We start from the raw sequence: 24,446 nt of genomic DNA, 5'->3' as shown, positions 1-24,446 counted from the left end.
AGAGAGAGGAGAGAGAAAGAGAGAGAGAGATAGGTTAATATGAACGCAAACAGATGTGGAGATCCAAACCAACACGGGGGAGTGGTTTACGGGCTGTGATGTGACCAACTGTTCATTGGTGTTTAATCCGCGTCTGTTCCCCGGGTCAGTTGGTTTTTATAATGTTGCTGATTTACTTTCTGGGGGGAAATGTGTTGGAGTGTCCCAGTGGAGCCGCCCCCCTACGTCCCAGTGGAGCCGCCTCTACGTCCCAGTGGAGCCGCCCCCTACGTCCCAGTGGAGCCGCCCTCTACGTCCCAGTGGAGCCGCCCCCCCTCGTCCCAGTGGAGCCGCCCCCCTCGTCCCAGTGGAGCCGCCCCCTACGTCCCAGTGGAGCCGCCCCCTACGTCCCAGTGGAGCCGCCCCCTACGTCCCAGTGGAGCCGCCCCCTACGTCCCAGTGGAGCCGCCCCCTACGTCCCAGTGGAGCCGCCCCCGACGTCCCAGTGGAGCCGCCCCCTGTGTCCCAGTGGGAGCCGCCCCCCTCGTCCCACTGGAGCCGCCCCCCTCGTCCCAGTGGAGCCGCCCCCCTCGTCCCAGTGGAGCCGCCCCCTACGTCCCAGTGGAGCCGCCCCCTGTGTCCCAGTGGAGCCTTTCACTGTGTCCCAGTGGAGCCGCCCCCTCCGTCCCAGTGGAGCCGCCCCCTGTGTCCCAGTGGAGCCGCCCCCTCCGTCCCAGTGGAGCCGCCCCCTACGTGCCAGTGGAGCCGCCCCCTACGTCGCAGTGGAGCCGCCCCCCTCCGTCCCAGTGGAGCCGCCCCCCTGTGTCCCAGTGGAGCCGCCCCCTGTGTCCCAGTGGAGCCGCCCCCTCCGTCCCAGTGGAGCCGCCCCCTACGTGCCAGTGGAGCCGCCCCCTACGTCGCAGTGGAGCCGCCCCCTCCGTCCCAGTGGAGCCGCCCCCCTCCGTCCCAGTGGAGCCGCCCCCTCCGTCCCAGTGGAGCCGCTCCCTGCGAGGACTCATGTCCCCGAGCAACACACTTGGTTCCTTGGCCAATCCCGTCCAATCTCTATCGTCATCTCTTCTCCGTCCACCGATGGGAACAACCTTCCTGTACACCACGTTAAATCCCTCCGTTAGATCTCCTCCGCCCTCAGTGTTCGGGGCTGGAAACCAATCGGCCCCTCCAGCTCGCACCACCGGTCTGTAACATCGCGGCTGATCTGCTGTTAATTCTCTCTCCACATCCCCGCCTGCTCCCGGTAACCTTTCGCCCTCTTGCTTATCGAGAGTCTCACTCTGTTTTATGAAGGGCGGTCTCCATGCGCATTTTCCTCCATTTGCCCCGTCAACCGGTCACCTTCACCACGGGCTCGGTTGGCCAAGAGCGCGCCTCACCACCCACCTTCTGAAGGACACTTTGGCATGGACAATATCCCCACCTTCCCCACTCGCCCCACCCCACCCCACCCATAGACAGACCTGAGCCAAAGTACAAACAGCCGGAGCGCGGACAGAGTGGGAACCGCTACATCGGGAGAGATGACGAGACAAAGAGGAGATAAGAAGGTCAACAATAAAACACCTACTGTAACCCTGGACTGAGACGGAGAGCAGGACGGTGCAGAGACAAACCCGGAGAGAGCGCATCGCCAACACTTCTGTGTGGTGTCCACCTCTCCCACTGCTCTGGGCTGATACTGAAATGCGGAACTTGATCTGTGTATTGCATCACTTGCTGTCAAACGTTGAGGTACTGTTCTGATTATTTATATTTCGTCAGTTCGAGCGGAACTCTGTAATGAGCAAAACACAAGTTACTGGAGGAGCTCAGCGGGTCAAGCTGCATCTCTGAAGGGGAATTGACAGACGGCCTCTGACGTCGAGCCCCGACCCGATATTTCATTTCTCTAGTTTCCCCCAAAGATACAGCTGACCCGTTGATTTACACGAGCATTTTGGTCACAGAGTTACTGACAAAGGCAAGGCAAACGGGGTTTGGACCAACATAACAATCAAGAACAATCCCAATGAACATACAAGTACAAGCCCCGGCACAAAGGAAGCCAGCTGCCGTTGCAGATTGTACTTTGCACAATGTTGGTGCATTTCAATCTACCAGATGTGTGGATCTTGTCAAATGATGCAACTCAACCTGTGCATGACGTTGCATGCAACAGTCTTGTCTGCATTAACGGATGATGTGCGGAGGATGCATGTTCTTTGGGACGACTCTCTTTGGGGATGTAGTGTGTTTTGCTTCTTTAATTACCCGTGAAGTCCTGCAATCCCATCCTACCTGCGACCTCTCTGCTGCACCTCCCATTGGGACAACGGGAACTGTTATTGTACACAATTTGTTTGGGGGCAGCCATTTGTGGTTGAACACTGTTTCATGACCTGCCATCAGCCAACCATTCACACTGATCCCACATTAATCCCATTCAGTCCAATACAGGCTGTATCACACTCCCGGTCACCCGTCATCTCGGTTTGCTTCCAATTATCCCGAGGCTGTGAACAATTGTCCTGGACATTACCGGTTGTTTTTATGAGGAAGTGAATCTAAAGAATGAATCACACGCTGTCAGGCTGCAATGAGAGCGACAGCAGATCTCAGCAAAGCCAAAACCACAGCCACTTATTCACCAACAGCTGAGTTGTTGCTCTCTACCGGATTTCTTTTCTTGACACTGAAATGCAGACGTTGGTCTCATCATTTGCTGCAGAATGTCCCAACATCGCTAAACCAGAACACTGACATTCATCATTGAAAGGGAGCAGGAGGCTGAGCAGAGGGCAAAGTCATTCTCGGAATGAAAGTCACAGCAGCAAACTCCTCCCTTGACTGTCGGGAAGCACTGCAATAAACATCAAGGGTGAAGGATCCAAAAACGTTCACTTCCTCCCAAAGCGAAGCAGTGTGAGACGGACAGGACAGACCGAGAGGAGTAAGTGGACAAGGGTCATTTCAAGCGGAAACGTTGTGTTGGTTTATGCCGAACATAGTGACAAAATGCTGGAGCATCTCTGGATAGAAGGAACGTGTAACGATTCGGGTCGAATCTGAAGAAGGGTCTCCACCCGAAACGTTACCCATTCCTTCTATGCGGAGAAGCTGCCTGTCCCCGCTGAGTTTCTCCAGCATTATGTATCTATCAGCCGACGTCTGAAGTCAGGTCCGGACGCGATACATCTGTTCATTTCCCCCCCACAGATGCTGCCTGGGCCGTGGTGTTCCTCCAGCACTTTGTGTGTTCGCTGACGATTTCAGCATTTGTTGTCCCTTGTGTCGCAGGGCTATCGGCCTGGTGTAATGTGGTGCGGAATGAGGTCTCGTTGCCCAACAAGTCCACAGTGACCATGGAGTATCCACCCGTCGTAATGCGAGTGCCCCCTGAGAAATACAGGGAAAGTCGGAGAGTTCTTCAAGAAGACATTATTAGGAGGGCGAATTGGAAATATCACTAGCAGAGAAGATTAATGAAAATCTCGTTCACCTTAGAAAGTCGGACAAGGAATGCACATTGATCTATTTTGTTAAGTTAAACCAGAGCAAGACTGACGCAGTGAATAAGAGGATCATATGTTCATGTGATTGGAGTAGATTCAGGCTATTGGGCTCATCAAGTCTACTCCGCCGTTCAATCATGCCTGATCTATCTTATCCTCTCAACCCCATTCTCCTGCCTTTTGCCCAAAGTCCTGACACCTGTACTGATGAAGAATCTATCAATCTCTGCCTTCAAAATATCCGTTGACTTGGCCTCCACAGCTTTCGGTGGCAATGAATTCCACTGATTCACCACTCCCTGACTAAATACATTTCTCATCGTCTCCTGTCCTGTTATTCCGAAGCCGTGGCCCCAGCCTCTCCCATTGGTGGAAACATCCTTGTCTGGCGAGTGTTGCAAAACAGAGACCAGGTTGAACAATTACATTGTTGTCGCGGTTGACAGTTAGACACGATGGCGAAAGAAGCGTGTGGCACGCCTGCCGTTATCGGTCAATTCAATACTACAACTGGGAATCATGTGACAGCCGTTCAGGAGTCTGACGATCCAAAGATTTGCGGAGAGTGTGGTCTCTGCGGAAAGCGTAAGTGGGTGGGAATGGGAAGATGTGACTGATGATGGATCGCCGTGAAGGTAGAGAGCAAGGCTTTCATCACTGTACGGTAAATAATAGAAAGCTCTTTAAAGATGTGTTGGAAGATGTTTAAGAAAGGTCACCTATTCCATCTCTCCAGAGATGCGGCCTGACCCGCTGAGTTACTCCAGCATTTTGTGTCTACTCAAGCTGTTTAAAGAGCCGGATCTACGTCCATATGTCAAGCAAACGGTGTTGACCCAAATTAATGCCTTTCAAGAGCAATCCGGATGAACACACGTGCAACTTCCAGCATCAAGGAAGCCGGCTGGTGTAGCAGAATGTACTTTGCACAATGTTGGGGGATAGATTGTGTTCTGCTACTTTACTTCACCAAGATGCCCGGTAATCCCACCCTACCCATGAGTGCGCTCCTGGATCTGCCATTGGGATAACATGACCAATTATTGTGCAATGTTTGGCAGGAGGCAGCCGATTTAAGCTGAATCCCGTAATATCACACGTCTCCCGCATCAGGGCAATTTCATCTCTTTTGTGTCCGAATCCCGTGGACCCAGATTTCCGGCAACCACGCTGACATCTCCAGTCCCCCATCGAACACTGCAACTGGTCGCCGGAGTTTGATCGGGCGGCAATGGGAGGGATCTGTTTCTTTCTGCAGTCAACTACCGCCGGCAGAATCCAATGTTCACTCCCATCCCAGATCCCCTCCTCAATTATTAGGTGACCTGTGCTATCAACAAAATCTCACTCGTGTTTAATTGGCACTTGCCCCATGACATGAAATAATGAAATTGTTGCTGCAACTCCGCAGGCCCGCTCAAGGCAAAGAACAAAACTGCACGTGTGCGTTTGAGGTACGATGTCAGTTATTCTTGTAAACCAAACCACATCAGCGCAAACCACAGTAATGGAACCTCAGTGCAAAGTTCTTCGTGTTTTGACCCTGAGGTCGGCTTCTGGTCTGATGCTGAGCGTGGTGCGGCAGCGTGATTGATGGTTGTGGACGGCTTGATTGCATTCGGGTAAAGTTCTTTTATGGACAGCACGCAATATAAAAAGTGTTCTCTGTACCTCGGTACATGTGACAATAATAACGTAAAGTCAAGTAAAGCAAACTAAACTACGAACGTGTTCTTTAAACAACCGATCACGTTTCTCATGACCCTGCAACTTCTTCTTGGTACTAGCAGTGAGATAAGAGCGTGTGCAGGATGCGGTCGGTGTTTGATAACATTAGCTGTATTGTTGAGCCCACGGTTCACGTAGACCCTTCATGCTGTGCCGTATTTCACTGTTGATGGCTCCCAGCATCTACAACGAGATCGCTGACGCTCTATTGGTCGGAAAGCCAAAGGCCATGGCGATTGGAGCAACAATTTTCGAGAGATGGACAGCACGTCCATGTTGTACGAATACAGGCCCTCCAACCCTCCGAGTATGCCACGAGGGAGATGAGGAAGAAATTATTTAGTCAGAGGGTGGCGAATCTATGGAAGCCCCCGTTGCCCACAGAAGGCTGTGGAGGCCGAAACAATGGATATCTTTAAGGCGGAGATTGTCAGATTCTTGATTAGTCCAGGTGTCAGGGGCTATGGGGAGAAGGCAGGAGAGTGGAGTTGAGAGGAAAATATAGATCAGCCATGATTGAATGGCGGAGTAGACTTGATGGGCTCCTATTACATATTAACATGAGCTTCTGAGGCATCAACCACCCCATTCGCATGAATCCCACATCAACGCCATTCAACCCAATGCAAGCTGTCTCTCACTCCGGGGTGCATGTCATTTCGGGTTGTTTCCATGTATCCTGCGGATGGGAGCTATTTTTCTGGACTTCACGGTTTGTGTGAGGAAGTAAATGTAAAAAATGGCTGTTTGAGATTAAGGCCTGGTGGTCGTCTGAGGGGTCATTGGTCCAAGGATAAGTAGTAGGAGGTGTCTGAGAGTGGTCGCTTGGCTTCAGTCCGGTTGACGTCAGTATTTGAGATTATGGCCTGGTGCTCGTGTGTGGGGAGTTGTCTGAAGAAGGGTTTCGACCCCAAACGTCACGTATTCCTTCTCTCCAGAGATGCTTCCTGACCTGCTGAGTTACTCCAGCATTTTGTGTCTCCCTTCGAAGTAAATGTGAAAAATGAATAAGCCGCTGCATCCTGCAATGAGAGCGATACCTGGGCCCTGCATATCTAAACCTACTGGCGTTTCGTCAGGGACAGCTCAGTTGTTGCTTCCTCGTGTTTTTTTTAAATGTCTGAGAAAGAAATGCAGTAGTTGATTTCTTCATATGTTGCCCAATGTTCAGGCAGCACCAAACCGCAACAGTGACATTCACGACTCAAAGGAAGCAGAAGGCAGAGCAGAGAGCAAATAGTGTAGGGAAATAACTGCAGATGCTGGTACAAATCGAAGGTATCATATCATATCATATATATACAGCCGGAAACAGGCCTTTTCGGCCCTCCAAGTCCGTGCCGCCCAGTGATCCCCGTACATTAACGCTATCCTACAACCCACTAGGGACAATGTTTACATTTACCCAGCCAATTAACCTACATACCTGTACGTCTTTGGAGTATCATAAAGTGCTAGAGCAGCTCAGCAGGTCAGGCAGCATCTAGGAGAGAGGGATTGGGGTCTGAAGAAGGATCTCGACACCAAACGTCGCCCACTCCTTCTTTCTTGAGATGCTGCCTGACCTGCTGAGTTACTCCAGCATTTTGTGATACCAGAGCAGAGAGCAAAGTCATGCTCGGAATTAAAACAACAACAGCAACTTCTGCCTCCATGCGAATGCTTTATTTAATGTGCGAAAGCGCTCTAATGAATTTCGGAGGTCAAGAATCCAAAAACGTTCACTTCCTACCAAACTGAAGCCGTGTGCAACGGACAGGACACACAGAGAGGACTAAGTGGATGATTTTACTTGAGTAGGGAATAACTGCAGATGCTGGTTGAAATCGAAGGTGGACACAAAATGCTGGAGTAACTCAGCGGGTCAGGCAGCAACTCAGGAGAGAAGAAATGGGTGACGTTTCGGGTCGAGACCTTTCTTCCACTGGAGTCTGCACCAACCATTAGCCACCCATGCACACTGATCCCAACGATCCCACATTAATCTCATTTAGTCCAATGTAGACTCTATTTCACTCCCCAGTATATGTCATCTCGATTTGGGTCTATAGACCCTGACGGCGTGAACCCTACTTCTGGACTTTACAGTTTGTGTGAGGAGGTGAATGTATGGAATAATCACCCGTTGTTACGCTGTAACGCCAGCGACGGGGGGGGGGGGGGGGGGGGGGGGGCTCAGCAAAGACAAACCCACATATACTTGTTTACCAATACCTCAGAGCTGTGACGGCCTTCACTTCTTACCGCACTGAAGCAGCGTGAGACAGACAGTGCAAATGGTCACGGAGTGTTTACACGCGAGTGGGGTAACTTAGAGATTTATGTTGGTGCTCCAGCTATTGATAAGCGTGCACATAATCTCTAGAGTAGGGGAATCGAGGAGCAGAGGACATAGGCTTAAGGTGAAGGGGAAAAGATTTAATAGGAATCTGAGGGGTAACTTTTTCACACATCGGGTGGTGGGTGTATGGAACAAGCTGCCAGAGGAGGTAGTTGAGGCTAGGACTATCCCAACGTTTAAGAAACAGTTGGACAGGTACATGGATAGAACAAGTTTGGAGGGATATGGATCAAGCGCAGGCAGGTGGCACTCGTGTAGCTGGGACATTTTGGCCGGTGTGGCCAAGTTGGGTCGAAGGGTATATATCACTCTATGACTCCATGACTCTAAACTGTCTTGTGACGCAACAGAAAAAGACATAAAGTGCTGGAGTAACTCAGCGGGTCAGGTAGCATTTCTGGAGAACATGGATTGGTGACGTTTATGGTCGGGACCCTTCTTCAGTGGGGACATGTCAATGATACAGTTTAGTTGAGAGATGCAGCGCGGAAACAGGCCGAGTCCGCACCGACCAGCGATCCCCGCACACTATCCTGCACAAACGAGAGACACTTTTACATTTATACCAAGCCAATTAACCTACAAGCTTGTATATCTTTGGAGTGTGGGAGGAAACCGAAGATCTTGGGGGGGAGGGGGGTGGCACGTGGTCACAGGGAGAACGTACAAACTCCGCACAAAGAGCACCAGTAGTCTTGAACGAGCTCGGGGCTCTGGCGCTGTAAGCGCTGTAAGGCAACAACGCTGCCCTATAGTGACCAACGTGACAGGAATTAACATTCACAGCATAAATGTTATCCTCTACTAATTAATTGACAAAGATTAACACAGAAGTGCATTGCTATTTGTGCCTTCTATATCTCTCGTTTCTCTTTCCCTTCACTTTCAGCCCGAAGAAGGGTCTCGACCCGAAAAATCATCTATTCCTTTTCTCCAGAGATGCTAGAGGACCCGCGGAGTTACTCCAGCTTTTTGTGCCCACCTGCTATACATGAGATGTTTGTAGTTGACAATACTAATTGCGTTTGTCACCCCTTTCCCTCCTCTAGCGTCTTGTACAGAAACACCGACGCGCCGCTTTGTCAATCCTCACGACCAGATCACTCACCTTTTCACAAATTCTCATTTTTTATTCTGTCCATTGCTGTGGATCACCTGATATAAAACCATGTTATCTATCTTTTCCCAACTATTCTCTCGGCTTGTCCACCTCCCGTTGAATCCTTGTTACCTACTGCTGCGATCTCAACGTCTCACGTAGTCCATGATCATCAGCAAGCCTGTGACGGACACTAACATCGTTCATAAACTCCCCATCTCTCTCTGCTGCACCGACGAACGCATTGGAACTTTTTCTTGCACCGGAACAGAACTCGGCAATTTCATTCATTTCACCATCTCCATCTGTTCACGAATACATTGAACCACCTCTGGCACCTCTCTCCCATTTCATGATCTGCCTCTCTCCCTCTCCCCCTCCCCCCGCTCTCTCACTCTCTCCCCACCCTCTCCCTTTCTCACCCCTCTCTGTCTATCTCTCCTCCTCCACCCCCCATCTCTCTCTCTCTCTCTGCCTCTGTCCCTCCCCCCTCTCTCTCTCTCTGTCTCTCACCCCTCTCTCTGTCTCTCCCCCTCTCTCCGTCCCCCTCTCCCTCCCCCTCTCACACACAACCACACTTTAATGTGTTTATTTGCTGGGTAATTGCGTTAATGTGCCCATAAAATTGCAGCAAGGTCGAATTTCATTGTTCCCTTCCTGGAGCGAATTACATTTAAACACTTATGACTCTGAATTCTGGCTCTTCTGCTCTTCGTTCCCACTTCGCTTCCCCGCCCTTCTCCCGGTATGGAGTGTGCGAGGAAACCGAAGATCTCGGAGAAAACCCACGCGGGGCGAACGTACAAACTCCGTACAGACAGCACCCGTGGGCGGGATCGAACCCCGGTCTCCGGCGCTACAAGCGCTGCAAGGCAGCAACTCTACCGCTGTACCACCGTGACCGCTGTTCAGCTCCCATTGGCACTGAGGGAACTATATGCGCGCACCGCAGCTCTTTGTCCGCGGCACCCACCTCATCGCTTCCCCTCTTTCTTCTCGGCAAACGGAAACATTTCACATTTGTGAGCATCAAATTACATCGGTCGCCATCCTCCCAGCTCCACAACCTCTCTCCTCCCACGCTGTCTTTCTCGCCCTCTCTCATCTCCTTCCCTCCCTCTCTCACCTCCTCCCTCCCTCCCTCCCTCCCTCCCTCCCTCCCTCCCTCCCTCCCTCCCTCCCTCCCTCCCTCCCTCCCTCCCTCCCTCCCTCCCTCCCTCCCTCCCTCCCTCCCTCCCTCCCTCCCTCCCTCCCTCCCTCCCTCCCTCCCTCCCTCCCTCCCTCCCTCCCTCCCTCCCTCCCTCCCTCCCTCCCTCCCTCCCTCCCTCCCTCCCTCCCTCCCTCCCTCCCTCCCTCCCTCCCTCCCTCCCTCCCTCCCTCCCTCCCTCCCTCCCTCCCTCCCTCCCTCCCTCCCTCCCTCCCTCCCTCCCTCCCTCCCTCCCTCCCTCCCTCCCTCCCTCCCTCCCTCCCTCCCTCCCTCCCTCCCTCCCTCCCTCCCTCCCTCCCTCCCTCCCTCCCTCCCTCCCTCCCTCCCTCCCTCCCTCCCTCCCTCCCTCCCTCCCTCCCTCCCTCCCTCCCTCCCTCCCTCCCTCCCTCCCTCCCTCCCTCCCTCCCTCCCTCCCTCCCTCCCTCCCTCCCTCCCTCCCTCCCTCCCTCCCTCCCTCCCTCCCTCCCTCCCTCCCTCCCTCCCCCTCCCTCCCTCCCTCCCTCCCTCCCTCCCTCCCTCCCTCTCCAATTGGTTTGTTGGTGTGGCCAAGTTGCGCCGAAGGGCCTGTTTCCACGCTGTGTCACTCTGACTCATTGGACAAATGCGAAAACACCAAAAGGTAAGCAAGTCAATGTATGGCGGTGCATAAATGGAAACGACAGCCAATAATCCAGAAAATCTGCCAGCCCGGCACCATCTTAGTCTGGGGTGTGCCAGATTAATGCACGCATCTGTGACACCATTAAGTGTTTTACAGTGCCGCATTGAAACATCAGTGACACGGATAAAGATCTACCCTAGAGATACTTAACTAGCCAATGTTTGCAGTTGATACCCCGAGTCACAACCAATGAGTCCAATAGTAAGAATAGATCAGATCGGCGGACAGTTTCAGCGCGGGTAACGTGGGCTGGTAAATATTGCAGTTGGAAAAACTGCGCTTGTCGGCCTCCTGCGCTGGATGATATTCGACCTGCTTCGTGGAAACGATAAGACCGATTAAAACGTGAGATTCACAAACTATTCAACAAAACCACCTTTGACAATTCCGTTAATATCCTGCAGATAATGCGTGAACGGATTTGGATCGAGACTTGAACAAAACTCTCCTGAGTGTAGATTTCGTTGTCAGTGTCGGCGTTGAACAACATTTGACAACAACAACATGAACACTGACCATATTTGGACGCGTAGTGCGATGCACCTGTAAGATTTGAAAAGTTTTCCCTCATTCTGCAATCATCAAAATCAAAGAGCTGCAGTTTGGACATTTTATACGGGACTGGGGCTGATAGCAGAGAAAGGCTGCGGTCAGTTTTTAACTAGGGATGTCACAATCAGTGGGTCCCAAGATGGCCGCGGGACCTCGTGACCAGCCACAAAAGCAAAAACCCCACAGCCCAGTCTCTAGGTTTTCTGCAAAGCCACGGCCAGAACAATAGATGTATATTGGCCGTGCAGAAACCCCCGAAACCAGGTCGAAGTCCAGACACTGGGGCGCTGACATCAGCATGCTTCACAATGCCCCAAGCCGACCTACACAGTTAATCTCGTTAAGGAGGGCACAATAGCCCATAGAAACCTACCTGGCAGGTGATGGGAAACCAGTTAAACCCATCACCTCTTAACGAAAAACAGATTAACAGACCAACTAGCCATCACCGGTACTCCCGGACATAACGCAGAAGAAAGAGAAAACTCGAAACCTATCTTTGAAACAAAGAGATTCCGAGATCTGGCGGGAGATAGGACGGGTCAGGATTAGTATAACTGGCCACGATTTTTGGGTTTTCAAGTCAGGAAAATCTCACGCAAGACACACACGGGAACCGAAGCACAGCACGGTAAAAGAAGGAAGAACGAAAGGAAGAAACTCACGGAGAAGCACGGGTACGCAAGAAACGGAAAACATCGGAGGAAGCAGCACGAACAGCCAGTAACCCCAGTAATAGCCCCATGGTGAGCATGTACCCCGTTCCTGCACATCCTGGACATAGTTTAGTATAGAGGGGAGGGTGGTTTAATTAACGTGGGTGTAAGTGAATATGTGTTGGCCAATTTTACGATGTGTCGTACGTTCCCCATCTTACAGTCAAATATATGTCTTATAGAACATTGCGTTTATGATTCAGAGACAAAGTATTCATGTAATTATGCATATGTTTAATAGAACTGTGTCAAAGTATTCATGTAATTATGCATATGTCTTATAGAACTGTGTCAAAGCATTCATGTACCATAGTCCCAAGCGCTCAATAAAAGCCTTTTCCGTTTAAACCCTGGTCTTCAAACCTGGTCTGGTTGAATTTTCTGCACTATCAACGCTCCTGCATCTAAGTCCAGTGTCTAGAACCGTAGGGGGTGAGTGGGTCGAACCACTCACGGGGAACCAGTGTGCGCGGACTGGTCGAGGGACCAGAGCAAGGCACAGGGACCTTAGGTCGGGCGAAAGCTCGGCGGCGAAACCCCTTACAGATTATGGCGACCACGAAGGGACACTGGCAGCAGGACGATAGGGTGCCAGAAAAGGATTTGAAGACTAGGGACGTAATGGACGAGCGCATTGCGGACTATCTTTTTAGCAAGATAAATATTACCAAACAGTGGATGTGTGATTTATTGGAGGACAAGCGCCCACTGGATGCAGCAATCCGGTGGACGGCTAGCAAAGCCCATAAGAAATCTGTGGAAAAGGGGGACTGGCTGACATGTTACAAAAAGCAGATCCAGCTCTTGGACCGCGTAATTGTGGCACAGGCTACCCTGATCAGGGACCTTCTTGAGGAGGTAGAGAAGAAGGCCGCGGGTGGGCACCAGTTGATTGAGGCTCTGGACTCTTTAAACAAGGAGCGCCGGGTCATGACCAACCGCCACGAGGCCAGGGTAGAGCTGATGGAGTGTCAGATTACTGAGGCTATGCTCAGTGAGGGCAAGCTCAGGGAGCAGTGCACTTCCCTGAGACGCCAGCTGGAGACTCAGGAAGAGAACCTGAAGGGGGTTAGGGCAGCCTACAAAATGGGTTTGGAGGACAGGTCGGAAGGGGCCGACCACGGGGCCTGCCTGCAGGAGATAGAGGGTCTGCGGAGTACTTTAAATAAAGGCTGGTCTATCTAATGAACCCCCCAGCGAGCCAGTCGCTGGCGGTTGCGAAGGTCCCGGTTCCGGTCCCCAGAAAGACCGTGGTGGCTTCGGCCCCCAGACTCCGCGATCCCCCTAGCTACGAGGCATCCTGGGAAAGGGGTAGTGTAAGGGAGAGAGAGGCGGGGGAGCTCCCGGTCGAGGACTCGGAACCAGCGCCCATGTGCTCGGTCCTGGAAACCAGACAGGGACCCACCGCGCTGAATGGGGACGTCGGACCCATTCAAAGCGAGATCGTGGTGCCCCACAGCTCCCAGCAGTTAAGAGCCATGATCGGGCATGTAATGAAATTGTCCGAATCAGGGGACCCTTCGCTGCATTTTAGGGAGGTCGAGCAAACCGCCGCAATGAACGGTTGCGACGAGGGAGAACGGGCAAAAATGTTGCTGTTCTCCCTGGACAGCTCGATCCTCCAATGCCTCTCAGATGAGAGTAAAAGAGGGAACAGGACCTACGATCTCCAAGGGACGAGGTCCTAGAAGTTTTGGGGATGGACGATGAGGGTCCATTTGCCCGATTGGGGAAGACCCTCCAGATGGAGGGAGAACCCGCAAAGGTTTTTGCGGCGCGACTGTGACCAGTGTATCAGAGCAGCTGCCCGCACGTCCCCGCGCGGGATGACCTGGTCGGGAATGGGAGAGCCCAGTGGCTCCGATGTTTGGTGTCAAATAGCCTGGCGGCCGTCAGGGAACAGGCGAAAGCCTGGTCTGATCCCACAAATAGCACGGAGGAGGCGGTTTTGGACCGTCTCACCGTAGGGCATAGAAAAACCCGGAGCACGTCTACCCGACTCGTAAAAGGGAAGGTGCACGTGGCGGAGGCTCCTGCACCGGCCCAAAAGGATTGGCGACAGGAGGGTAACCCTACCGCACAGTCCAAGTGTTTCAGGTGCGGTAAGGTGGGGCACTGGCGGAAGGATTGCAAGGCCCACACCAAGGAAGATAGGGTTGGCGCCACCCTGCGCGCCGATGTCCCAGTTAAGCCCGAGACTATCGAATCGATGATCGAGGTGATGCGGTCCCTCCTGGCCGCACAGGGGAAGGTGCCAGTCGCTACCGGCTCCCCGGGTGCGGGGGGGGGGCACTGGACATTCCCCAATGACATCAGCCCGCGCAGCCCGCCTTTCAAATGGGTTTTGGTCCATTCCGCTGCGGCGGGAGGACCAGTACAAGTTTGCCTTTACCTTTAAAGGGCAAACATGGAACTGCTTGCCACAGGGTTTCCACAACAGCCCCAGCATTTTTCACCAGTGTATGGCGGATAGCCTGAGGGAATTTAGCCAGCGCCACCAGATCGTGCAGTATGTGGACGACCTCCTCCTGTTCACATACACGAAGGAGGAGCACGGTCCACTGCTGGCCAAGCTGCTGGAGCTGCTGACTAGGAAGGGCTTTAAGGTAAACCCGAAAAAGGCACGGATCGGTCTGCCAGAAGTAAAATTCTTGGGTCTGACCATCCGCGCCAGGGAAAGGGCCATAGATAAAGCTAGGAGGGAGTCAGTACAGGAGCTGCCGATTCCCTGCACAGTTACGGGTGTGAGGTCTTTACTGGGACTGACCGGGTATTGCAGAGACTTCATCGAGGACTACGCGGCCACCGCAGCCCCGCTACTCCGACTCCTACACAAGGGAGTGGAGTGGTCTTGGGATGAGCGTTGCCAGGCCGCGTTCGAGAAGTTAAAAGGGGATCTGCAAACCGCACCAGCCTTAGGAGCCATAGATGGGGAGAAAGGGTTTTCTCTGGAGGTGGCAGCCAGTGGGGACAGCCTGAGTGCCGTGCTGCTGCAGGAACGGCACGGTAGGCTGCGACCAGTGGTGCACTCCTCCAGGGTGCTCACCGATGTGGAGAGGAGTTTCTCCAATTGCGAGAGGCACCTTTTAGCCACGCATTGGGCTGTGAAGAGGTTATTAATCTTCACAGGGACCTCTTCCATCACTCTCCTCACCCACCACACACCCACCCAGATGCTTCTGGGTGGAAGGATCAAGGATGGGACTGTCAGCAGCGCCCGCATCGCGCGCTGGACCCTCCTCCTTTCACAGATGGATCTGAAGATTGAAGGTCTGTGCGAGCCAAAGCTCGCGGCAAATTTAATATATCCCGGAACGGCCCATCGGTGTTCCGTGGAGGGGGTTTGGGACGTCGACATAGGTTTACGGGCTGGGATCCATCCCACAGTCCTGGAAATCTATGTGGATGGCTCCAGCACGGTGTCAGCTGGCGAACGACTCACGGGGTGTGGAGTTTATGACCCCGAGGCAGGCATTGCCTTGACGATTAAGCTCCACAGCACCATGAGCGCGCAGCAGGCCGAGCTGTCTGCAGTGGCGTACATCGTTACCCACCCAGATATGTTCCCAACCCGTACACGATCTGCTCGGACAGCATGTTCACATGCAACTCGTGTACCGAGTACCTGGCCTTCTGGTCCCGTCGCTGATACACTTCCTCAGACGGAAGGCCTTTAACAGTTAAGCCCCTGCTAGAGCAGATCTTGGCCGCAGTAGGGGAGAAAGGGGAGGTCTTCATTCACAAGGTGAAGGCCCATTCCGCCACAGAGCCCTAGGGGGAGGGCAACCAGCAGGTGGACGCCCTGGCTAAGGAGGGCGCCCGCAGTGGCATTTTCTGGGACCCCTATGGGCCCAAGCAGATAGCAGCGATCCAGGGTAGGGAGGGAAACGTCGGGTCCCCAAAGGTCACATTGCCTCTGGACCTGAGGACCGTCCAAGCTCAGGATCCTGGTTTAAAAGCCGTCCTCAGAGCGGTTAGTGAGGGCGAGCAGGTAGAGGGTCTCTACAGTAAGGCGGCCCTCTCCGTAAAAGAAGGCATGCTCTTCCATGCCGAACAGTGGGTTGTGCCACAGCAGCACAGGAGGGAGTTCCTCCAGCTGGCACACGAGGGTCCAGGGGCATGGCACCCCGGACCGGAGGTTACGTGGCAGCGGGTAGAACAGGCGGGATAGTGGCCGGGGCTTAGGGACGATGTCCGTGAGTTCTGCGCCAGCTGCCTCGTCTGGAGTGCCAATATCCCAGACCCCTAGAAAAGGAAAGCGCCCATGGGACACGTCAGGAGGGTGGAGAGACCATGGCATTCGATCCAGATCGACTACATCGGGCCTTTGCCCACCACCAAAGGAGGCTATAATTACTGCCTCGTCCTGATAGACGTGTTCTCTAAGTGGGTGGAGGCTTTCCCCTGTAAGACAGCTATGGCACTGGGTACTGCCAAGAACCTGGTCTGGGAGGTGTTCTCACGGTGGGTCTCCCTCGTTTTGTGGAGTCCGACCAAGAGAGTCATTTCACCGGACAGGTGATGCAGAACACCCTCATGCTCCTGGACATTGAGGGGAAGTGGCACGTAGCCCACAATCCCCAGTCATCAGGGATTGTGGAGCGCATGAACAGGACCTTGAAAGAAAGATTGAGGAAGGAGGCCATAGGCTTGCCCCAAAAATGGGCGGAGGTCCTGCCCCTGGTCCTCATGGGGATCAGGGCCAGTCCGTCTAAGAGTACAGGGTATTCCCCGTACGAGCTGATGACTGGCAGGGTTATGCGCACTCCCACCCATGTTCTGGCCCCGGTGCTCACGGAGGGTCAGCTCGAGGAGGTTAAGAGGGACAGGTTTGTCCAGAACCTCTTCGAGCGTCTGAAGCAGGTCCACGGACAGGCGGCTGGGAACATGGGAAGGCAGCATCTGGGCAACAAGCTGTTGCTGGATCTGCTGTTGAAGGGTCTCGACCCGAAACGTCACTCATTCCTCCTCTCCCGAGATGCTGCCTGACCTGCTGAGTTACTCCAGCATTTTGTGAATAAATCAATTTGTACCAGCATCTGCAGTTATTTTCTTATACTACTGGTTGCTCCACTGCGATTTCTCTTCGAGGTATGTCCACTTTGAAGAAGTTCTCCTCCTCTCTTCGACGAGAGTTTAGCAACATGCTCTCTCGCTGCTCCCCCTCTGTGATTTCTCCTGCCCTCCTACTCTACGACCACATCTTGACCCAGACTCGGAAGGGTCTCGACCCGAAACGTCACCCATTCCTCCTCTCCCGTGATGCTGCCTGACCTGCTGAGTTACTCCAGCATTTTGTGAATAAAGCTGTTGCTGGAGCCGTGCAAGCTGCAGGAGTGGGAGGTAGGAGAATTGGTAATGGTTCGGAACTACGCTAGGGTAGGTAGTTTCGAACCACTCTACATGGGTCTCTACAGCATTGTAGATAAAGCCAGCCCCATGGTCTACGCCGTGAAGATGCCCCGGCGGATTAAATGGTTTCACATTAACCAGTGTAAACTATATAAGCCTGGAGCACAGGGGTCAACCACAAGGGCCAGCCCTGGGAGTGGGGACTCACAGCCAAGGATGCAGCAGGCCACGCAGACAGGCAAGGTTGCCTGCGTGAGGGGGGAGGGCATTCTCCAGGAATGGAGAATCTCGCGTTTTGGGTGGGATTCAGACGAGGAAGGGCCTGATCTGCTCGATCAGGGGCTGGATCCCATTATGGAGGAGTCGGAGTCGGAGGGGGACGACAGTAACGTTCTCGACTCAAGCACGAGAAAGGCGGGGGTAGCGGGCGGAGGCTCACCACCTGTAGGTACAGGCTGGGTGAGGTCGGATGCCGCGGGAATACCCAGCACCAAGGGAGCAGAGGGGCCAGTGTCGGCAGCTGCGGGGGGTACCCGAGCTACGACACGGCAGGGACCGGTCCTCTGCAAGGCTGTCCAGGGGGCAGTGTCGAAGGTGACTCTCCGTAGGTCTAGTAGGGAACCCCAACCTAGAAAGTTTTGGCCAGAGGTCAATCACGCCCCGAGGGAGCCAAGTGAGGAGGAGGGAGCTAGCGTTTCAGAGGAGGTTTAGCCCCCGACAGGCAGCGACAGGCTGCGGAGGATCAGAGGTGGGAGACAGCGTGGTGCAGCCGCAGGAGACCACCCGCTGCAGACCTGACAGGGATTAGCTGAGCCGCCCTGGGAAGGCGGCGCTGTACTATATTTTAGATTAGATAAGGATAAGGATAAAGTAATATAGATAAGGATAAGTAATATAGATAAGTTTTGTGGGGATAGTTTTAGATAAAGTTAATGCGTCCAGGATGCAGGTGTGGGGTGCAGGCTGGAGGTCAAGAGACCCGCCCGCAGGGGCATTAACAAAGCCAAGCGCTCCCCAAGAGGCTGGCTATACCATATTTTTATCCGTTTTCTGGAGTGGAAGGAGGCACTCGTATGGTGGATCGTTGCCACGGCGATCGGATGTGGGTGGGACTATTGGGGCCGCACCAAGGACATCATCGTCTACGGCTGCTCCGGGGACACGGCTCCGATCGCGACCGATGGGACTGGAAGGAGAGAAGCGGAGGAGACCGCAGTTCACTTTCATGAAGGCCGGTGGCCGGGGTGGCTGGGATCGAACTCTTCAGAATATTCCAAGCGCCTCAGGCTTTGCTTATCGGGACACTTCGTTATTGTGCCCGAGAGTCAAGATCGTCGCCCAAAGAATAAGCGCCACCGTTGGCAAAAGGATCTGCCTGGTATGCCCGGGTAGGTCCCCGCGAGCAGGCGGTGGTGGCTGAGGAAAACGAGCAGGACAATGGCCAACTCCACTGTTGAGTGGGAGAGACTTAACAGCAACACTCACAGGACTATTTCTGGGACTAATGAACAGTTGAGTGTGTGTTGGGACAAATGGTGGGAACCGGATGAGGGGATCTATATGTGTATGTGGGGTTCGAGGTATCGCTGACGTGCGGGTGGGCGAGCAGGACCCAGCCGCAAGCTGCTAGGAGGATGGGCCCCCCTCCGCAACGAGTGAACTGTGTTTTTTGCATAGTCCTTTTTCAAAATTGTAGAAAGAATGATTGTGTTGAAGGAATGTACAAAATGTATCGTTTTGCTGTTGTTTTGTTTTCATGTCCTACATTAAAGCTGACACCAGTAGGAGGATAGCGGAGGCATCAGCCTGGGACAAGGTGTAAGTGTATATGTCTTACACGAAATGTAAATGTTTGTAATATAGTTTTGCCCGGGACACGGGCACTATAGGTCAGCCTAAAGATGGGGACTGTATATTCGTAATGGGGCACTAGTTAGTTAAAACCTCAGGGGTCTGGATGTGGACAATCGGTAAAACATTGCTCAACCACATTATTTAATTGATTCGATAAGCTGGGGTTATGCAAATCAACAGGAGGGACTGTAAGATTTGAGAAGTTTTCCCTCATTCTGCAATCAACAAAACCAAAGAGCTGCAGTTTGGACATTTTATACGGGACTGGGGCTGATAGCAGAGAAAGGCTGCGCTCAGTTTTTTAACAAGGGATGTCACAATCAGTGGGTCCCAAGATGGCCGCGGGACCTCGTGACCAGCCACAAAAGCAAAAACCCCACAGCCCAGTCTCTAGGTTTTCTGCAAAGCGACGGCCAGAACAATAGATGGATATTGGCCGTGCAGAAACCCGCGAAACCAGGTCGAAGTCCAGACACTGGGGCGCTGACATCCGCATGTTTCACAATGCCCCAAGCCGACCTACACAGTTAATCCCGTTAAGGGGGGCACAATAGCCCATAGAAACCTACCTGGCAGGTGATGGGAAACCAGTTAAACCCATCACTTCTTAACGAAAAACAGATTAACAGACCGTCTAGCCATCACCGGTACTCCCGGACATAACGCAGAACAAAGAGAAAACTCGAAACCTATCTTTGAAACAAAGAGATTCCTAGATCTGGCGGAAGATAGGACGGGTCAGGATTAGTATAACTGGCCACGATTTTTGGGTTTTCAAGTCAGGAAAATCTCACGCAAGACACACACGGGAACCGAAGCACAGCACGGTAAAAGAAGGAAGAACGGAAGGAAGAAACTCACGGAGAAGCACGGGCACGCAAGAAATGGAAAATATCGGAGGAAGCAGCACGAACAGCCAGTAACCCCAGGAATAGCCCCATGGTGAGCATGTACCCCGATCCTGCGCATCCTGGACATAGTTTAGTATAGAGGGGAGGGTGGTTTAATTAACGTGGGTGTAAGTGAATATGTGTTGGCCAATTTTACGATGTGTCGTACGTTCCCCATCTTACAGTCAAATATATGTCTTATAGAACACTGCGTTTACGATTCAGAGACAAAGTATTCATGTAATTATGCATATGTCTAATAGAACTGTGTCAAAGTATTCATGTAATTATGCATATGTCTTATAGAACTGTGTCAAAGCATTCATGTACCATAGTCCCAAGCGCTCAACAAAAGCCTTTTCCGTTTAAACCCTGGTCTTCAAATCTGGTCTGGTTGAATTTTCTACACTATCAACGCTCCTGCATCTAAGTCCAGTGTATAGAACCGTAGGAGGTGAGTGGGTCGAACCACTAACGGGGAACCAGTGTGCGCGGCCTGGTCGAGGGACCAGAGCAAGGCACAGGGACCTTAGGTCGGGCGAAAGCTCGGCGCAGAAACCCCTTACACGCCGAAGGACGGGTTCTATTTGTCAAATGTGTTCAATCAAAAATACTAGTGTGCTCAACTACGAACAATCCTCACGATGCATTGTCACAAGTCGTAGCCCCGTCATTCTCCCTCTCCCCCCCCCCCCCCACACAAAGAATATCTTCTCCATACCGAGTTAGTTGGCATATTGCCAAGATTCAAAAGCTTGAAAGCCCGTACCACCAGACTCAGGGAAAGCTTTTCAGCTGAGATGTCCTTCCATAAGCTAGGGCAGTGCATCTTAAACTGGTGAATGGTTCACTCAAGGGTGAATGAAACTAGTGGGGTGCATGAAGGGTGAATAACTTAATATATATAAAATTATGCACAAGGGAGAAGAAGACGAAAATTACCAAAAACCATATGAAAATTTAGGCAAGGGTAAATGACATTTTGTGATCAAGATTCAAGGGTGAATGAGTTTAAGAAGCACTGAGCTAGAGTACTGCCCGATTCACCTCTATCCCCACTGCGGACATTGAACTTTTTCCATGGAAATGGACACAGAATGCTGGAGAGGCAGCATTTCTGGTGACGTTCGGGTCGAGACCCTTCTTAGGTCTGATGTCTGGGGAGCGGGCGGGACTGTTGGGAGAATTGGGAAGCAATGTTACATACCTGAGTTTGTCCCTGCAGAAAATAATGCGCAGCGTCAACAGGGCAAGGGATTTCAATCCAAGGTAGACGCACACGATCGCATTTGGAGAAACCAGTGTGACTGAAGAGAGAGAGAGAGAGAGAGAGAGAGAGAGAGAGAGAGAGAGAGAGAGAGAGAGAGAGAGAGAGAGAGAGAGAGAGAGAGAGAGAGAGAGAGAGAGAGAGAGAGAGAGAGAGAGAGAGAGAGAGAGAGAGAGAGAGAGAGAGAGAGAGAGAGAGAGAGAGTGATCACACCAGGCGCCGGGAAATGAGTGATCGATAATGTAGACTGATTAATGTCTGCAGATGTGGCGATGAATGTATCACTTACGATAACGCAGCCATTCTCTCAGCTTGTCCACTTACCACTTCATCCGCTTCACATCCTGCTGCCCACTAACACTGGCGCCTCGACCTTTACCATCAGCAGACCAAGAACGTACCCTGGCCCCATTGTCGCAACTCCCTTCTCGCTACAACGATGACTGCATTTTCAAAGACATTTGAACTGAAAAATGGATAGGCAGGGTTTAGACCACTCTGGGCTAAATGTAGGCAAATTTGACTCGTCCAATATGCCAACTATACCAATTCGACCAACGCAATATGCCAACTTGGTATGGAGAAGCTGAACCGAATGGCTTGCATCCCTGCTATGACTCTACGCCTCCATGTTCACTTGGGTCGCCACTAAAACATATCTGCTGTCTCATCATCCCTCTTTCACCACCTGACGATAGCCTATCTAGAGATATCTACTACAAACCCATTGACTACCACAGCGACCTTTACTACACCGAGATCCCTTCTGTCCTTTGCAAGGACGTCGTCGTTTCATTACAGTTCCTCAGTTGCCGTTCCATCAGCTTTGAAGATGTGCCGTTCCACTCCAGTACTTCTGAGAATCCCTCCTTATCCACGAAATGTAGTTTCTCCCTGCATTAGTGGCTGGAAGAGCCGCCTGTGTCAGATCCACTTTTCACAACTCTGTCCACATCTCCCCAGGTACAATCCCCCGCAACCGCCTGTCCCCACACCTCCCCCCTGACCTTCTCCCCAGACGGCGACAGCCCTTCCAGATGAGAGAAGGGTTCATGTGCGTCGCTTGCAAGATCGTACATTGAATTCAGTTCTGTTGACGTGACATCCTCTGCATCGGTGAGTCCAAGCGCAGACAACGTGACTGCTTTGCTGAACAGCTGCACTCTGTGCGCCAGGATCTACTGGATTTCCCGGTTCCAGCCACTTCAGTTTCCCTTCCCATTCGCAATCCGATCTCCCTGCCCATAGCCTTCATCACAGCGCCTTATTTTCCTTTGGGATAGCCTTCAACCGAACGGCATGAACACTGGATCCCCCAGTTTCTGTCAAACACCCATTTCCTTTAGTTCACCTCACCTTCCACTACCCGTCACTGACCCAGGATTTCTTGCCATTCACAACTTTATCTAGTTTATTTTACTCCACCTCCCCTAGCTACTCATCACCAACCCCTCCCTGCTCCAGAAATTCACCCCCTCCCGTACGGTATTTGGCTACATACACACACACGCACACACACACACACACACACAGACACACACACGCACACACAAGCGCACATACAAGCGCGCGCACACACACACACACACACACACACACACACACAAGCGCACACACACACGCACACCGACGCGCGCACACACAAACACGCACACACACACACACGCGCGCGTGCACACACACACACAGACACACACACGCACACACACAAGCGCACATACAAGCGCGCACACACACACACGCACAAAGACGCGCGCACACACAAACACGCACACACACACATAACACACACACACACACACACACACACACACATACACAAAGACACACACACAAGCGCACACACACACGCATACAGACACGCGCACACACAAACACGCACACACACACATAACACAAACACACACACCAGCGCACACACACACACACAAGCGCACACACATAACACACACACACACACACACACACGCACACACACACGCACACACACACACACGCACACACACACACACACACACACACACTAGAGGAACGGTACCACGTTTTCCGTTCGGGTAGCCTTCAACCGAAGGGCATGAAAACTGTATTATTCAAGTTCAGACAAACATCCCTCTCTGGATTTCAACTCAGCTCCCACCACCAACCCCAGCGCCAAGATTGTTTTCCACTGCCAATGGCCGCGTCATCTAACGTATTTCCTCTACTCTATTTCCTCCATGTGTTCATCATCGCCCACCCATCCCCCCCCGGCTCCAGAGCCCCCGCCTGCCCCGATCTACCGGCCATATCCTTCCTTTGCTCCCACGTTTCACTCTCCTCCTCCCTTCCTTATGAGATTCCACTATTTGCGCGCTTTTGTCTTCTCCACTTGTCACCTCCAGCCTCGGTCCCTATCCCCACCTTGGTCTCCTCTCACTGACTCATTAACCGCTCATCCGCCTCCTTCGGGATTTGTTTGTAAGCTCTTACCCTACTCCTAGGGACGGCGTTTGAAGAGGCAGCGTAGACTTGATCTCAAATCTCTGGAATGGGACCTGACTATCATGGGAGTCCGGGGGTGGAAGTTAGTGGAGTGTCTATAACCAGGGAGAAGGTGTTTCGGAAGCTGAAAGGGCTAAAAGTGAATGTCACATGGGCCGGATAAACTGCACGCTGGGATTCTGAAAGAGGCGGTTTCAGAGATTAATTATATTTTAGGAATTAGTAGAGTCAGGAGTGGTCCCAGTTGATTGAAAAATTGCCAATATTACCCCGCTGCGCAAGGCAGAATTGTGGGAACTATAGGCCGGTTAGTCTGACTTCGGTGGTTGGTAAGATTTTAGAGTCCATTATAAAGGATGAGATTACGAAGTGCGCAGACAGTCAAAGGAGAGTGAGCAGATATTGTTTACTAAAATTTTCAGAGAGCCTTTGATAAGGTACCGCACGTTAGGCTGCTTAGAAAGATGAGAGTCTATGGTATCAAAGGCCAGAGATGCTAGCATGGATAGCAAGTTGGCTGCACAGCCGAAGACAAAGAGTTGCAAAAAAGGTTTTTTTTCTGGTTGGCTGCCAGTGACTGGTAGAGTTCTGTAAGGGTCGGTGCTGGGGCCGCTACTCTTCACGTTGTATATTAATGATTTGGACGAGGGGATTGTAACCTTTGTGGCCAAGTTTGCGAATGATACGAAAATATATGGAGGGGCAGGCAGTGTAGAGAAAGCAGGGACTCTGCAGAGGAACGTGGACAGGTTGGGAGAGTGGGCAGAGAAATATAATGTAACACAATATGGAGTCAAGCATTTTGCGAGT

At 52.3% G+C, this 24,446-nt stretch overlaps 1 protein-coding gene across 1 annotated transcript in view; it reads right to left on the bottom strand.

Moving 5' to 3' along the window:
* The window catches only part of LOC144592310 (sialoadhesin-like), a 69,384-nt gene that overhangs the window by 25,561 nt on the left and 19,377 nt on the right, over nucleotides 1-24,446 (bottom strand). The window contains exon 2 of the mRNA XM_078396838.1: nucleotides 1,565-1,771. Coding sequence (XP_078252964.1) covers nucleotides 1,565-1,625 — 61 coding nt within the window. The 5' untranslated portion in view covers nucleotides 1,626-1,771. The remainder of the gene's footprint in view (nucleotides 1-1,564; nucleotides 1,772-24,446) is intronic.

The sequence above is a fragment of the Rhinoraja longicauda genome, chromosome 3 (assembly GCF_053455715.1).
Source record: "Rhinoraja longicauda isolate Sanriku21f chromosome 3, sRhiLon1.1, whole genome shotgun sequence".
In the NCBI taxonomy this organism is placed as follows: domain Eukaryota; kingdom Metazoa; phylum Chordata; class Chondrichthyes; order Rajiformes; family Arhynchobatidae; genus Rhinoraja; species Rhinoraja longicauda.
This window is presented reverse-complemented; position numbering and strand designations above follow the sequence as displayed.